The 17,466-nt window shown below is 45.5% G+C and overlaps 1 protein-coding gene across 5 annotated transcripts in view; it reads right to left on the bottom strand.

Annotated features, from left to right (window-relative positions):
• CPSF1 (cleavage and polyadenylation specific factor 1) overlaps positions 1-17,466 on the bottom strand; it is a 147,918-nt gene that overhangs the window by 43,706 nt on the left and 86,746 nt on the right. For all 5 annotated transcript variants that reach the window (XM_085893332.1, XM_085893335.1, XM_085893336.1 and 2 more), the window contains 6 exons: positions 8,587-8,726; positions 7,645-7,819; positions 5,800-5,991; positions 5,616-5,705; positions 3,558-3,695; positions 3,215-3,367 (listed from right to left, as the gene is read on the bottom strand). In XM_085893332.1, coding sequence (XP_085749458.1) covers positions 3,215-3,367; positions 3,558-3,695; positions 5,616-5,705; positions 5,800-5,991; positions 7,645-7,819; positions 8,587-8,726 — 888 coding nt within the window. The remainder of the gene's footprint in view (positions 1-3,214; positions 3,368-3,557; positions 3,696-5,615; positions 5,706-5,799; positions 5,992-7,644; positions 7,820-8,586; positions 8,727-17,466) is intronic.

The raw sequence follows: 17,466 nt of genomic DNA, 5'->3' as shown, positions 1-17,466 counted from the left end.
AATCATACCAAGCTTATCCCCTGCCTTGACCACAATTCTTCTCCTCTTTCTTCTGTCGTCAGCCAACTCTCTCCACTCTCCAACCACCCCCACCTTATTGATATCCCTCCTCACACAATCCTCCATCTCAGTCGTGGTCCATCTCGTTTCCTCTTCACTCAACCTATCCGATCTTTTTGAAATTCCCTCTTCCTGCATCCGCACCAAATGCCCAGCCCACTTCAGCCGGCTTTTTACCAATCTCCCCGTCAAGCTCATTCTCATACCAATCTCCTCACTCAGTTAATTCATCCTCCTCTCCACACTCTTCGCTCCTGCAATCCTCCTGACCCAGTTGTTCTCAAAGATCTGCAACCGCTGTTGTGGTCTTTCTGTCAAAGACACCGTTTAGAGAACATAAAGTGGATGTGCTAGTGACCCAGAGGATTGCCTACCTCCTGTAATATAAAGGGAACAACCAGACTGTTTTGGAGTAACAAAGTGGCGCTTAAGGCCCAGTCACACCTTGACGTTTTAGCCAGCTTATGCCGATTTTTGGAAAATTTGTGTAAAACGCTGGTACACGTCGAATATGTTATGGGTAAGTTTTGATAACATTGAGAGCACGCTGAAAAACACTGCCATACGTCGTAGTACGCTGGCTTCAAACATTGTTCTTTTCAGTTGTCCTCAAATTTTCCATGCTTGAAATTTTAAGACTTATGCCAGCGTATGACTCACACATTCTGCATAATGCTGGCCATAAGTTGTAGGCACGTTACGCGATCGTTGACACACGTTACTTGTAAGTTACTCATAAGCCGAAACACGTCGAGGTAATGTTTAGCGTAACCGAAACTTATTTCTAACCTATGAGTAACGTGTTGTACGCACGATATGCGAACGTTGGCACACGTCGACAAAAGTTACTTGTAAGGTGCTCATAAGTCGAAACATGTCAAGGTAATGGTTAGGATCAGTGTTCCAGACTCCATGGTTTTTTTTTTTTCTTCGGTATGACAGTGATGTTAGCACTTCGATTAGTAGTGCAGTTATAATATAGTATAATTAAAAGGCTGCCGCTCAATGATTTAAATCATAACTGCACTAGAAATCAAAGTGTCAACATCACCGTCATACCGAAGAAAAAAAAAACATGGAGTCTGGAACACTGACGCTAACCATTACCTTGACGTGTTTCGACTTATGAGTACCTTACAAGTAACTTTTGTCGACGTGTGCCAACGTTGGCATATCGTGCGTACAACTTATTCCCATCGCATGCGGAAGGTGTGTCATACGGCAAGTACGTCGTAAAATGTTTAACACGTTTATAATTACAAGACGTACTCCACTTAATATGACGTATGACAGCGTACTTTAGCGTTTTATTCACGCATACCAAACTTACCCATACCGTATTCGACGTGCGCCAGCGTTTTAGACGCATTTTTCAGAGGTCGGCATACGCTGGCAAGATCGCCAACATGTGACTGCGATGTTGACACTTCCATTTCTCCGGCGGTTATGATTTAAATCGTTGTGCGGCAGCCTTTTAATAGGCTACGTCACGTCATCGTCGGCGATACGTGCAGCGCGCTATGCATAAGTTAGACTATCGTTGGGCAGAGGTTGTGAAGGCCGACAACAGGCTAAGCATTCGTTGGTATAAGTTATCTATAAGATAACGAAACGTTTTGTGTCCGTTACTAATATGTTATGCATACGACCAACCCGTTATGAATACGTCCGAATCTTTAAAAAAAAACATCAAAAGTTCAACGTAAGCCAGCGTTTTACAAACATTTTGATACGTTGCCTTTGCTGGCTAAAACGTCAAGGTGTGACTGGGCCTTCCCAAAGGGCACCTGATGAAACATAAGCTACCAATATGAGAAAGTGTTAATCAGTACGTAATATTGCCCATGTGCACACACAAATAAGAATCGAGCACCTGTGGCAGCAGGCAGTACAGGGTGCAATTCATGCATTTAAAGACCGATAATTAATCATCAAAATTTATCACATATTGGAAGCAAACCTGGAATACCCTCCCAAAGTCTTGAGTGAGGTCAAGGGCAAATAAAAAGACGGTTTTTTTTTTTTGTATACAAAATCCTTTTGTATACAAAATCAAGGCTCTTGGAAGAACTATAACAGAACGGATCAAGATGCAACATAATAAAATAAATGGTAGAGAGAGAAGAGTGAAATGCCAACAGCAGGGCCGAGGGACAAAATAGACGGAGATGGAGAAATAAAGGATACGGGTAAGAACGAGGGGTAGGGGAGGATGGAGGGAGTAAAAAAGATCGATTCAGCAGAGGGGGCTGGACAAGATGGACTTGAGATAATAGATTGATACACGGCTGATTGATACACGATTGATACAATGGCAGTCTCCTTTTTGAAATGACCTCCATACTGTGAGTTATTCCAGAGTCTTCTGGTAAACAGGCTTGCTATGTTATAACACTAGGGTGTGTGTGTGTGTGTTTGTGTGTTTGTGTGTTTGTGTGTTTGTGTGTTTGTGTGTTTGTGTGTGTGTGTGTGTGTGTGTGTGTGTGTGTGTGTGTGTGTGTGTGTGTGTGTGTGTGTGTGTGTGTGTGTGTGTGTTCTATGTGGAGCAAGTTATCCCATCCCTGGCTGCACGACACACAACTGGGCCGTTGGATTTACGGAGTGGAGTTATTCAATTTTTACCCTCGCCGAACCTCACGTTGGCTGAATGCTTGGAGAAAGAAGATTCTCCTGAGGGTCACAAACTCCTCTTACTTCCACAATGGTGCACTGATATCTATTTCTCTGTTTTTGAAGGACGCTCAAAAGTTAACTTAAGATCAAAAAGTTTGAAAATCAATCGGGATAATGATCAACAATTCTTCCTTGGCATTAAAGGAGAACATTGAAAAAAATATTGGAATATCTGGTTAAAAGTTAAATGCCATGTCTGGGCAATGCCCTTCAAAAGAGCCGCCATGCTTCTGATGATGCTGGCACGTACAGCCCTCCAACAGTTCTGCACGGAATGTCAGTTTCAAATTCCCTGCTGTACGTGGTTCAGTTCTGCCCTGTTATAGGTATTACACCTGAATGAGTGTATGCGGACATTCATTTTCCAGTTGGAATAAGTGTCTCAAACTTCTCCAAACACAAGATAGCCCATGTGGGAAGTGACATATCTTAAGCAAAATTCCTTCTTTGCCTTACCTTTTCCATCTTTAAAGGCACACACCTGCTTGTTGAAGTACAGAAATCCCTTGGGACAGTTGATGTTGTGGAAAGGAGCAAAAGAATCAACCGGCCCATCAATAGTCATAGGGTGAGTACGTAGAGCACCACGAGATGTCATGAAGAGCCAGTAAGGGCAGGGACCACAAATGAACACCTGAGAAAGAAATAACAAGGAGTCCACAAACATCACCGGCACACAGTAGAGACGAGAGAGCCAGGCCACTCTTTCGAATAAATGTGTTCATATGATCAAATAATCCCCCATTATGCAGGATTTTCTCGAGTAACCAACAGGTACGACTACTCATCCTTTCAATGCTGAGTACCAAACAAAGCCGACTCACCCCGGCATAGCCAGCGATGTCGTCAAAGTATCGGAAGTGACAGACGTTTCCCCGTCCTGATGGCTCTTCAGCGGGCATGGGTACCTTACGCACGCCGAAGCGGCTGCGCTTTTCACGCAGCAAAACGTTGTGTTGGATCTGCTCATCACAAGTAGAAACCACGCTCTTTCATCAGCTCATTCGTACGCAGACCAAAACGTTCATTACAAATCCATTCACACACTAAGAGGGTCATGCCATTTACAGTGCTGGACAAGAAACCAATCTGCATGTTCAATATAGCTTACCCAAAACAAGGACTTTTCATTGCTCTCAAACCATGTATCAAACACATTTACATGAGGCAGGTTGCAATCTATATACTGTACAAGGTGAGCACTGTCACTCAAACACACAGGTAGAGTGCAGAGAAAAAGAATATACCATCAGAAATGAGGAATCCCCCACCATTGAATGAAAAAGGTCAAACATATTCCAGATGAGGGAGGTGAATTGGAAACAAGACACCATTTGGTCATCATCTCGAAAAAGTTCCCCAGGGGTGAGGAACGTAGTAACCAAAAAGAATTGAAATCAGATAAGCGGATTTCCATTTATGACAAAAAACATTTTTTTCAAGATGGCCGCCCAAGTCGGCCATCTTGGATCCGGCCACGCCCAAAATCAATAGGGTTCTTCCTTTTCAGGTGGTGCATGTGTGACCCAAATTTCAAATCGATATGGAGAACAGTTTACGAGTTATCGCACTCACAGCTATAAATGTTGATGCCGCCCCAGTCAGCCATCTTGGATCCGGCCACGCCCAAAATCAATAAGGTTCTTCCTTTTCAGGTGGTGCATGTGTGACCCGAATTTCAAATCGATATGGCGAACAGTTTATGAGTTATCGCATTCACAGCTATAAATGTTGACGCTCGGACGGACGGACAGCCGGACGCCCTGGGTGACAACAATATCCCCCTTCCGCCACGTGGCGGGGGATAAAAAACTGCAAAAAAGGTGAAAGCGAGCAGGGCTTGCTGTAGGTAGAGGGCTTTGTGAAGAAAGTGATGAGAATGTGAGATGAGTGGAGTTTGAACAAAATAGGGGCAAATCAAAACAGCTAAAAATACAACCACTGGCCAGCATGAAAGGGGTGGGGGGGGGGAATAACTCCCCCATGAGCCTTAGACCCTCTAAAAAATAAATACATAAATAGAGTGATGGACATCAAAGTAGAACAGTAATGACACTACATTGAGGAACTTTTCATCACACCAATGAAAACGAAGTTCTGTGGTGAAAGTACTGTCTCGTAGACACAGGCAGGAGAGCACCGGTGGCAGCAGCATGTCAAAAATGGCCCGGTCGAATTGCACACCCGTGAGGAGAGACGAAAACACCACAAAACTAAAACCACCGACTCTCTTCGAACCGCATGCAGGACTGAACACGTTTCTAAGTTCCGCGGCTATTAGATAAACTAGCTCCAAAAGTTGGACCGTTCTCCTCTCGACTCCCTGGTCTCCATTCTACTGCCACAACTTTCTCACCACCCTTGCCCCACTCCTTCTCGACTGTCGTAGACGCCTCCCCTCTTTCCCGATGCTCAATCCTCCATGCCCGTTCAAACAAACCCACCAATCGGTGCGTCGGATGAAATAATGGCACATTTGAAGCAGCCATAGTGAGTGGACATATGTATATATGTTAAAATGTCCAGCACACATGTCGGTTGACAGTCAAACAAAATTAAATACCACCTGATAGCAAGATAAAACCTACCCTGCAAGGCCCAATAATGTAACATTTACATTCTTCATGGAATTATCAAAACAAATGAGTAATACATGATGTCATTTTACAAACATACACACAAAAATACACTATTTTCCATTCCGGACAAATATAGTCAGTGACATCAAGAGAACGAGTCTGTTTCTGGTTACTACGCGAGTCGTGATCGATCAATGGGTAGCATAAATAATTTATGAGTGTTACCGGTCTGTGTTGCCAAGTATGAAGGCCCCAAACAGTGTGGGTAAAATACTCAGAAAATAGATCATAAGGAAAATGTACCTTTTTAAACCGAACTCTGAGATTGTTGTGGGCAGGTGTTGAGTCATAAGGAAATGCTTCGTAAATGAGCAACTCTTGTTCCACATTGGCCTGGAGTGAAAATAAAATTAAACCGTGTAAATTCCATGAAGGCCGTGCTCGGAAGCATTGAAGCATTCGCCTCCCACTCACTGTGATTACGTACCAGGAGGAAGGGCCGAGACTTCTTGTGGCCCAGACCAACAAGCATGATCTCGTGCACCTTTAGGATCTCAACCTGCCTTCCACACTCGTCCTTCTTGATTTCAAGGCCAGAAGAGCTGTCCATGAGGACGCGCTGTCCAGCTGGGAAATTCTTCGCCATGAAGATGAGTCGCCAATCTGGAAGCCTGTATATCTACGGGAACCATAAAACCCATCGTTTGATAGGTGATGCAATCCACATCATTTTCTTTTTTTTATTCTGCAACAATGCCATCGTTGTTGCACATCAGCAATACCATCCTGCAGTCCGGTGACGCACATTTCCCTTTGGTCTCAATGGCGATCATTTATATGGCAGAAGAAAAAAAAACAAAGCTCCTAAGTTATACAAAACAGAAAATAAGAAGAGGAAGAATGAGATATTTTAACATCTATCGATATGCCTCTACCCACATTATGTCTTTGCTTACTCTAACTTTGACCTGAAACCTCAAGACCATTTGACCTCAACATCTAATCTGTACATATGCATCATGGTGCATGTACAGTACTTAGTTTAGTTCAAATCCCACAGCCAATGTTATCATAATAACAGGAGCTATGTCACCTCTGACCTTTGGCCTTTTAGCAACAAATAATATATCATGGATGGACGCACTGACAGAGGTTTATACAACCTCTGTCAGTGTGTCCATACAAACTTGTATCAAGTTTGATTGAAAACCCTTTAGCTGTTCTCAAGTATCACATTTTTACCTGCCATGACCTCTAACCTTTGACCTCTTGATGCCGAAATCGAATCAGTTGGTCTTTGCATCCATCATAATATATACTTGTACCAAGTTTGGTCAAAATCCCATTACTGGTTTGCAAGTTAGCACAGTAACACAATTTTTACCTAACAGGACCTCTGACCTTTGACCTCTAGACCCCATAATCTAATCAGATAATCTTTACATCATTATACATACTTGTACCAAGCTTGACTTGGATTCATTCCTTCAGCCATTTTTAAGTTATCGCGAAAACAAAAACCGATCACAGACACACAGATGGACGGACAACCCGAAAACATAATTAATTCCGGTGACTTCGTCAGAGGAGGCACAATTAAAAAAAAAACACAATAGCACTCTTCGACGTCGCGACGTCGACCGATATGCCTCCGCCCACATTATTGCATCATTATACGTACTCGTACCAAGTTTGATTTAAATCTCTTCAGCTATTCTAAAGTATCACATTTTTACCTGACATGACCTCTGACCTCGACGCCAACATCCAATCGGTTCATCTTTGCATCATAAATATGCAGAAAACTTGTACCAATTTTGGTCAAAATCCCATCACTGGTTCACAAGCTAGTGTGGAAACAGAATTTTTACCAAACAGGAACTTTGACCTCCGACCTCTTGACCCCACATCTAATCAGTTCATCTTTACATTATTATACATACTTGGACCAAGTTTGCCTTTGATCCCTTTCGCCGTTCTTAAGTTATCGCAGTAACCAAAACATATCACAGACGGACAGACAGACAGCCGGACGGCCAACCCGAAAACATCATGCCTCTGGTGACTTCGTCAGCAAAGGCATAAAAATTGAAATTTGTTTCACGACTGAATGGAACGTAACCAACAATAACGGAATGTAGGTTTAGTTGGAGGTGAACATAGATATCCATGGATACGGTGAAGAATCACATTCCGGTGACAAGGAAGCTTGCAGAGCAGCTCTGCTGAATAAATTGGTGAGAGAGACATTAGTCTCCATTCACACACATTATTTAAAATGAAGAATACTTGATTCGATATTTTATTCACAACAGTGGCAGGCCACAGTTACCTCCATGTTGCCGTTCTCACGGACCAACAAACACCAATGGGTTGGCTGACTTGGTGATGTACTTGGGATATCTGGAGATTGATTGGAAGTTGAACATGCAACTTCCTCCTTCTTGAATTGCCCGAATACAGGACACGAATCACCATAAAGCAACTCTTCCTCATCGTCGACCGTACTGTTCAGAAGAAACAATGTACTGTACATCCAAGGATTACCCAGAATACAAGAGTACACCCTGCATGGATATAAAAAATGCTAATGTGCAAGACTGATAAAATTAGCCCCTTATCGAGAGTGGCTTTATGCCTTGTTTGGGGCGATTTCCATTAAAAAATAAAACATTTAAGTATTAATACTCTGGTAGTACTGCATCTATGAAGCTCACCTACATCACATTGTCTGTGTCAGCTACAAGCAAAAGGACGTCTACGCAATGACTGATTAAAAAAAAAAAATTAAGTGCAAGGATGGCAATAAAGGCTATTTTGTATACCATGTCGAGGCCCGTGTAAGAGCTAATAAACAGAACATATAACAACGCAGGAGACAAGAGGGGTGGTTCAGGAAAGCACAAAATAGTGGTGAACAAAGACGATAGGATATCTGTGGAAGGGAGAGGGATGGGGTGGTGTACATGGGGTAAACAAGATGGACACTACAGGTACTTTCAGGAAGGAAAGCAGGGAATTTGAAGGAGGTGGGTTTGGGGTGGATTCATGGGGGTAGAAAGATCGAGGATTTGGATGGGGACGATAAGAAGTGGTGGTGGTGGTGAACAACTGTTTTGAAGACCTGGATGGAAGAGTGGGATTGAAGAGAGTGTGGGAGTTTATTCCAGAGGTGGGGAAAAAAATAGGAATGAAAGAGTGAAGGTGATCAGTGATTCTTGATTCATCAAGGCTGCAAAATGAGGATCAATGAGACTTCGAGAGGAAGGGATACCTTGGCTCTGTCATGAGCAGCTCCTCATCTGTCTGGCTCTCTCTCGAGGGCTCATCACGTGCACGACCCTGAGATGGACTCTCCGTGCAGAACAGCCCGCTCAAATCACGGTATACGCACAGTGTCTGGATTCGCGCCATCTGTTCCATAAAGCAATGGCATTGTTGATCAAACTTCAATGCAATGAAGCAAAACACGTGTGTGTGCGCGCGCATACATATATTGAATATCTCTTTCTAAGCACTCACCGACTCAAATATTTAGTATTTCCGAGGTATGCTAGAATGCTGAAATTTCGTATACTGTACTGATGTAACTCAACGCGAATATCCCAGGGGGAAAAAAAAATAACAAACACAAAACTGTTTGTAAATGTCTGTAAACATATATATTGTATCTGTAAAAGAGTGAAGGTGAGCAGTGATTATTGATTCATTAAGACTGCGAAACAAGGACCAATGAGACTATGAGAGGAAGGGATACCTTGGTTCTGTCAAATTTAAAAAATAAACAAGACTCGGCCGGTGCAGCCTCCCTCTGCTCATGGAGGGTCACGTGACCGAAGGCAATGATTGGGACGTCACGTGATCTTGCACGGCATGATCACTTGCAAAGGGAGCGGGTGTTTCTCTGTTTTATGATGGTATGATTGGAGAAGTGTCTGGGGCTTTGTGTTGTTTACGGACAATGTAGTCATAAACATTTATCGTTTATGGTTGGTTTACAAGTGTTACAGTGCATACTTTAAATATTGCATGTTTACATCTGGAGTTGGACCTTGTATCAGGCACCCTGATTATAACAAACATTCAAAACATGTTTTCGTGAATGCGTAGTTTTGTGTATTCCCCTATCATGTTGCTGAAAATTAACCAGAAAATAAATAAAAATCACTTTGTCTGTGCAAGTTGAATGCAGATGCAAGGCCGTACTTTTGAAAGTCCTCAAATACAGATGAGATTGCCTAAAACAATAATACAAACATCAAAATACATTTTTATTATTATTATTGTCTGAGTTTCTGTGTCGCCGTGGTGGTGAAAATACACCGCCCAGTAAAAATACATCTTCGCTGCTGAGGAAGAGACATTACATGTCTAAGCGTTGCCAAGCAACCACTTCAAGTATAACTCAACTATAAAACATACATTTGTAAAAAGGTCAAAAGTATCTCCTTGCATGCATGACACGAAGATAATTAACGGCCTTATTTAATTATTTCCTTTATCAGGCGACCTTGGCCACCTCGCTCTCTGGGGTCTCAAGGCATATCCTGGGTTACCTCACGGGTCTGAAGCCATCATGTTTTTTGGCCTGCTCAACCATGCCTTGACTTGGAACAGGCCACAACGATTTCTTAACGATAAACTTTTTTTTAAAACTTTCCTCACTTATATTATCGAATGCCTGTTCAGCATAGCTACGAATTGCTGGATACTTATAAACGCTCAGAGACGCAAGCATTAGTGGCTTCTTTTCATTTCCGCACATGGTCAGGTCAGGTTCGATCTGTGACCTGCTACAGGTACCATGTAAACCTGTACTAACCTGTTCCATGGTCGGGTTGTCGGCGACTAAACTGTCTCCCCCACCAGGTTTTCTGGTGAGGAGGGTGTTTGGATATGGACACCCAGCAGGATTAAAAACAAAACCTGTCAAAGGGCGGAGGAGCTCCTTGTGAGCCAACGGCCATCCATATCTAGTGCCCAACTGTGTCTGCAGACGTCCTCCTGCAGTTGGGTTACTTCTTATTAGGAGGTTGGTGGCAGGATTTGCACTCCGACCACCGTAAAACCCTTCATTCCGCAAAACGCAAAAACGCAAAAAAATCTGAAAACCCACTCTGTGGGAGTACCTCCTGTGCAGCTTCCCTTCGCAGGGCAGCTCACCGGATGACGGGATTGGGGCAAAGCCTTCGGGACCCCCAATCTTTGATGATAGGAGGGAAACCACGGGGTAACATCCCTGGGTCAGATTGCGGGAGAGTGTGTCGGAGTGGTGCTGAGGTGTCGTCCACCAGACGGCGGTCTCCTTGGGTTAACCTGAGGCGGTCCCTTCGGGTGGGTGCCTGGAATGTCCTATCCCTAAGAGAGGATGATCACCTGTCTCTGTTATCATCTGAGCAAAAGCGTTTGGACATCGGGATTGCAGCTCTCTCTGAGGTTCGGAGACCGGATTTGCGGCGAGATAATGGTGGGTGGTTACACCTACTATTGGTCTGGTCACTCTGATGGTTACCATACCCAAGGAGTTGCTGTAGCTGTGTCCAATAAGCTAACCCCAATGATAATTGAGGTAACACCGGTCAACGAGCATATTATGAGATTAAGGATTCGTCACTCTTTGGGTGTCATTTCCCTGGTCTCTGTTTATGCTCCGACTGAGGCGAGTGATCTCACCGTGAAGGACACATTCTATGCCACACTCGAGTCTGTGGTTGATCAGTGCCCCAGACGAGATACACTTCTAGTCTTGGGGGATTTCAATGCATCGACTGGAACTGATATGGATGGTTATGAGGTGTGTGTTGGTCCCCATGGGTCAGGAACTATGAACCAGAATGGCACTAAGTTCCTTGACTTTGCAAGAAGTCATGGACTTAGGGTGGCTGGTTCATGGTTTCAGCGCCCACAAGCTCATCGCTGGACTTGGTATTCCAACGCTGGCGGTGTGGCAAAGGAGATTGACCATGTCCTCATTGACGGTCGTTGGAGGATGATCCAGAACTGCAGGGTCGACCGGAGTGCTCAGTTCCTCAATACTGACCACAGGCTTGTTGTAGCAACTCTAAAGCTGCACCTTAAATCCTGGAGAATGGTACCATCCCAGCCTAGGCTGGATGTTGCCAAGCTCAGGGATGAGAGAGTAGCTGAGGAGTTTGCGAACAGGCTGAGTGGACACTTGGGGGGTCTGGGTGCTTTGGGGGGTCCTGAAGAGTTGTGGAGCGCCTTCAAGACCACCGTCCTTGATGTTGCCGGTGGATGTCTTGGAGCTCACCACAGGGCAAAGAAGAATTTTGTCTCTCAAGGGACACTGGATACCATTGACCAGAGTCGCAGGGCCAGGCTGAATGGCAGAGCTGAGCTGTTCAGGGAGCTGAGGCGTAAAACTGTACGTGCACTGAGGGTGGACAAGGAGGCCTATGTGCGAGGAATCTGTGATGGGGTAGAGCATCACCTGTGGAGAGGTGATTCTCGTCCCGCTTACAGGGGAATTCGCGCATTACGTTCATCCAAGCCCATCCCTCGGAGCACTGCAGTTCGAGCAGAGAGTGGTAGGCTCTTGACAGAGGAGTCTAAAGTGAAGGCCCGCTGGGCCGGTTACTTTGAGTGGTTGTACCAGGCTGATCCCCCAGCTGTCGAGTTGGACATCAAGGGTGTTACAATCCCTGTTGCTGACCCTCGAATCAACTGTGGTCCACCTTCGCTTGTGGAAACACGGGCTGCAATGAACCAGTTGAAACGGGGCAAAGCTCCAGGGATCTGTGGCATCCATGCCGAACTTCTCAAGGCTGGTGGAAATGCTGCACTCGTGTCGTTGCTTGCAGTTTTGTGCTCTGCCTGGAACACAGGCATCATCCCAACTGACTGGAAGAGGGGCCTTGTTGTCCCTCTCTGGAAAGGGAAGGCTGATCGCCAAGACTGCAACAACTACCGAGGGGTGACGCTGCTCTCAGTGCCGGGCAAGGTCTTTGCTCGGATAATTCTTGATAGGGTTCGCCACCATCTGCTTGAGCACCAGCGGCCAGAGCAGTCAGGCTTTACACCAAAGAGGTCAACGATTGACCGTATCCTTGCCCTTCGTGTCCTCACCGAACGCAGACGAGAGTTTCGGCAGGGGCTGCTTGCAGCCTATGTTGATCTCTGTAAAGCGTTCGATTCAGTGAATCGGGATGTCCTCTGGAGGATTCTTGGTCTTCGTGGGGTGCCACCAAAACTGATTGATCTGATGTCTGAACTCTACTCTGGTACTGAGAGTGCTGTGAAGTGTGGTGGTACCATCTCTGACTTATTTCCAGTTGTTACTGGAGTTCGTCAGGGATGTGTACTTGCCCCCACACTTTTCAGCACTTGTATGGACTGGAATTTAGGGAGGATGTCGGAGAGATCAAGTTGCGGTGCATCGTTTGGGAATGTCAAGATCTCGGACCTTGATTTTGCAGATGATGCAGTCATCTTTGCGGAGACTTTAGACATCCTTTTGGGGGCCCTCGAGGTGCTGAATGAGGAGTCGGAGCCGCTGGGATTATGGGTTTCTTGGGTCAAAACTAAGATCCAGGCTTTCGGTGACATCTTGGATGCTGCTGTCCTGTCTGTGTCTGTTTGTGGTGAGGATGTTGAGGTCGTGGAGAGATTCACTTACCTTGGCAGTGATATTCATGTCTCTGCTGGCTGCGAGTCAGAGGTCAATAGACGTCTGGGTCGGGCCTGGGAGTCATGGATTCACTGGATCATGGGGTGTGGCGCTGCCGGTACCTGTGCGGGAGGACGAAAGTCCGAGTCTTCAGGTCCTTGGTACTTCCAGTCTTGCTCTATGGGTGTGAGACTTGGACTCTGACCAAGGATCTGAGACGGAGACTTAATTCCTTTGGTACCAGGTGTCTTCGGAGAATCCTTGGCTATCGCTGGTCGGATTTTGTGTCCAACGAGCGGTTGCTGAGAGAGACTCGGATGAGATTTGTTACCTGCATAGTCCGTGAGCGTCAGTTGCGGCTGTATGGACATGTGGCTCGTTTTCCTGATGCTGATCCTGCTCACCAGATTCTCTCAGCGAGGGAGTCTCATGAGTGGAGGAGGCCAGTGGGCCGACCACGTGCCTCATGGTTGCAGCAGGTTGACCATCATCTCAAGGAGATGGGGATGGGCCTGGCATCTGCCTGGGGGATGGCCAGACGGAGACCCCTGGAGTACCGGCTCCCATACCTGACCCTGAAACTTTTTTTTTTAACTTTCCTCACTTATATTATCGAATGCCTGTTCAGCATAGCTACAAATTGCTGGATACTTATAAACGCCCAGAGACACAAGCATTAGTGGCTTCTTTTCATTTCCGCACATGGCATAACCTCGAGAATCACTTTAAACTAAGCACAATTACAAAATTTTAGCTCCAGAAATGAACTTAGCAGCAGTTCCGACTTCTAAAAAAGTATTGTGTCCAATTCAGACATATTTGATATTTCGGGCATCTCCAAAAGGGTGTGGGTTTAACCTGACGGTTCAGAGATTGCTATTGCTTGACAATTGCGCCATTCCTTATCAACCATTTCGTTGGAATGCTTAAGCCACTTGGCGAGCACTCTACAATATTCGCACTGTCACTGAATACTGTATGTCGATCTACTTGAACAATGTTCAGGAGGCACTCACCAGCTTTGGCCCCACGTTGTATTGGGTGATGGCTGGCTCACTGAAAATGTGCAATTTCCCCTTTTTGTATGATATTCTTTCATTATACGACCTGTCATTTCAGCATAAATAAATACAAATAAATAAAAAAATGAAACATTTCGTTAACATAATGGCAAGATAGCCAAGAGGTACGCACACTCACTCTTCGCTGTGAAGCCTGTGTATGAATCCAGACCCAGCTTTAAATTGTCATCCCGGTCTTTCACAGGCAGGGTGAATTATCAATGTGTGTGCCATTAAACTGGACCTCACATCTGCCGGAATCCTCCCCCTCTCCTCCCCCCTCCTCCCCCATTAGCAACACGGCAGGATAGCCGAGAGGTACGCACGCTCGCTCTAAGCCATGTAGCCTGGGTTCAAATCCCAACCAAGCTATAAAATGTCACTCCGTTGTTTAACAGGCAGGTTGATTCATCAATGTGGGTGCCATTAAACTGGACGTCACATCTGCCGGAATCCTCCCGCTCTCATCCCCTCCCCTTCCCTCTCCCCCCCCTCCTCCCATATCTCTCCCTCTCTCACAATCTCCCTCTCTCCCCCCTCTCTCCCCTCCCCCCCATCCCTCTCTATCTCTGAACGTATCTGGATGGTGGTTATGCCCGGATGGTGGTTATGCCCGGATGGTGGTTGTCTCCGCACGTACAGTATCCAGCTATCTCCGAACGCATCTGGACAGTTATGTCCACACGAATCCAAATGGTGGTTATCTCCGCACATATCCGAATGGTGGTTGTCTCCGTATGTATCCGAATGGTGGTTGTCTCCGGATGGTGGTTATGTCCAGACGGACCCTCCCCTCACATTGCCTTACCTTGCTCCCCCCTCATGCTGCCTTCCCTTGCCATCCCCTGCCCTTCTCTCACACTGCTTTCTGTTGCCCTCCCTTCACGCTGCTTTCAATTGCCACCCCCTCATGCTGCCTGCCTTCCCTTTCACAACCCCTCTTCACTCCCCCTCCTTCCTCACTCCCCCACCCTCCTTCCTCACTCCAGTACACCTCGCTTCCCCCGTCCCTCCTCTCCTTACCCACCCTTCTCTCTCTCTCCCCTCCTTCTTACCCCCCTCCCACCCCACAAGCTGTTGACTCAGAAACTTGTCTTCTGATTGTGTTGTGGCTTTTGGTCTGCCAGACCTCTTCCTGTCAGAGTTTCCTGCAGTTTCCAAGTGCCTTTTGATGGTGTAGGAAACTGTACTCACTGACACCTTAGCTTTTTTGCAATTTCTCTAAAGGAAAGACCTACACTTGTAAGGGTTACAATGGTCTGTCTGTCTTCCTTTGTTAATTGTCTTTTTCTCACCATTAAGATAGCAATGCACTACTTACTGCAGTGCAATATTGTCCAAATAATGCTTCGGAGGGTGGAGCAACACAGCCTGTTCCAACACTGCTTTTATACAGACAGAGGGGTTGTAACTAATGAACAAAAGTTGGGACACCTGCAGGAATTGTTTGCATCACATTTCAAGGCTTAATTTACTTCCATTGCTGCAGAACAGTTGCAGTTGCTAACCCATTACTTGTTCCTTGAAAAGGGCCTTTTTTAACAACTCTGAAATTTACATTATTTTTCAGTTTTTGGTAACCTAAACCTTTTTCTTAACCTCTGGCAGTTTACCGCTTAGCTTTGTACCATTTCAGGCTATTCACTGGACTTGAACTGCTTCAATTTCAGTAAAAACTGGAAAAACGGAGGTGTTCTAAAACTTTTGAGCAGTGGTGTACCTCAATCTTGAAGCAACTTCCGACTGTACATCCTGATTGGTACACGAACTGTACCGCGGTCAACTGTAGGGTACTGCTAAAGTACTCAAGCAAGCACTCCAATGAAATGGTTGACAAGGACGGCTGGCTTGGCAAGCGATCGCTATGTACGAATGTCCATACTATGTCCAAATTAGACAAACTAGAAGCACCCGCTCCCTACGGGAGCCGTCAAGGGAGTCATGTTATTATATTTATGCCTATTTTACTCCAAGGGGTCCCAAGATTACACACCCCAAAAAATGGTTGCGATCAGTTCAGCCATTTTTGCGGTACCTGGGAACAGACAGACAGACAGACAGACAGACAGACAGTGGATTATAGTAAGATGAACACTTTTTTCACAGTCGGAACTGCTGCTAAGTTTACTTTTGGAGCTTCAATTTTGTAATTCGGCTTAGTCAGATTCTCGAGATTATGGCATGTACGGAAATGAAATAAAGCCACGAACGCTAGCGGCCCCGGGCTTTAATGAGCATTGGAATGTACCCAGCAATTCATAGACATGAAGAACATGCATTCGATAACATGAGTGAGGAAAGTGAAAAAAAACTTTGTCGTTAAGAAATCATTGCAGCCTGTTCCAAGTCAAGGCATGGTTGAGCAGGCCAAAACACATGGCAGCTTCAGACCCCAGCGAGCGAACCCAGGACAAACCTTAAGATCCAATCGAGAGTGAGGTGGCTGATAAAGGATATAATTAAATAAGGCCATTAAGTATCTTCAAAGGTGGTGTTTGAAATTAACCCAAACACCCAGTTTTCACTCATGTACTTCCTTGGAGTCCCCTTAGTATGCATGCAAAGTTTCAAGGTTTTGGAGTTGTGGACACACACACACACACACACACACACACACACACACACACACACACACACACACACACACACACACACACACACACACACACACTTATTAGTATAGATAATACGAGCAAATACAACCTGTCTGCGAGTAAAAATAAAGGGCAGGTGTAACCTTATCTGGCTAGCACCCGCAATGCGGTTTTGAAAGCGTCGAGGGAGGATGAAGTGGCAGGGTCCTTCGCCCAGTGATTTCAATCCCTGCAGGTGTGGAGGGTGGGGGGGGGGGATGAAGCATAGACCTGAGTACTGCAGCTCTGTATCATGAAGCAGGATTCATGTCCTCTGGTACGTGTGGATGCTTCAGTGAGGTATGCACTCCACCTGATGTACACCAGGTCATAGCGAAAGTCGTACATCAAGGCAAGACAGCTTTGGAGTCATCCACTCTCCAAGGTGGGCCAACGTAGTTCTTCAAGCATGGCCGTGACACTGCTGGTACGGCCGTAGTCACCAGTGACATACCGATGACTTCTATGCTGGGCCATCTCGAGCTTGTTGATGTTACACCGAGTGTGAGGATCCCATGCTGTTGCAGCATATTCCACTATTGGTCGGATGCAAGTTATGAATATGGTCTTCTTAATTATATGGTTGCATCAGCTGAAGTTTCGTCTCAGGAAGATATTGGTGGAGTTAACTTTCTTGACAGTTGCATCGAAGTGGGTGTTGAAATTCAGCTTTGGCTGAGTTATACCAAGGTATTTGGCTGAGTTAACATCTTCAAGAGTGTGATCATGAACGTTATAAGATTGGAGGATGGGCTTCTGCTTGTTGGTGATGTGAATGACCTGACATTTACATGGGTGAAACTCCATCAACCACTTCCTCTCCCAGTCCTGTA

The sequence above is a fragment of the Eptatretus burgeri genome, chromosome 8 (assembly GCF_056783735.1).
Source record: "Eptatretus burgeri isolate ZD-2024b chromosome 8, Ebu_testis_v1, whole genome shotgun sequence".
Lineage (NCBI taxonomy): Eukaryota > Metazoa > Chordata > Myxini > Myxiniformes > Myxinidae > Eptatretus > Eptatretus burgeri.
The sequence above is the reverse complement of the archived record's forward strand: the minus strand, read 5'-3'. Positions and strand labels throughout refer to the sequence as shown.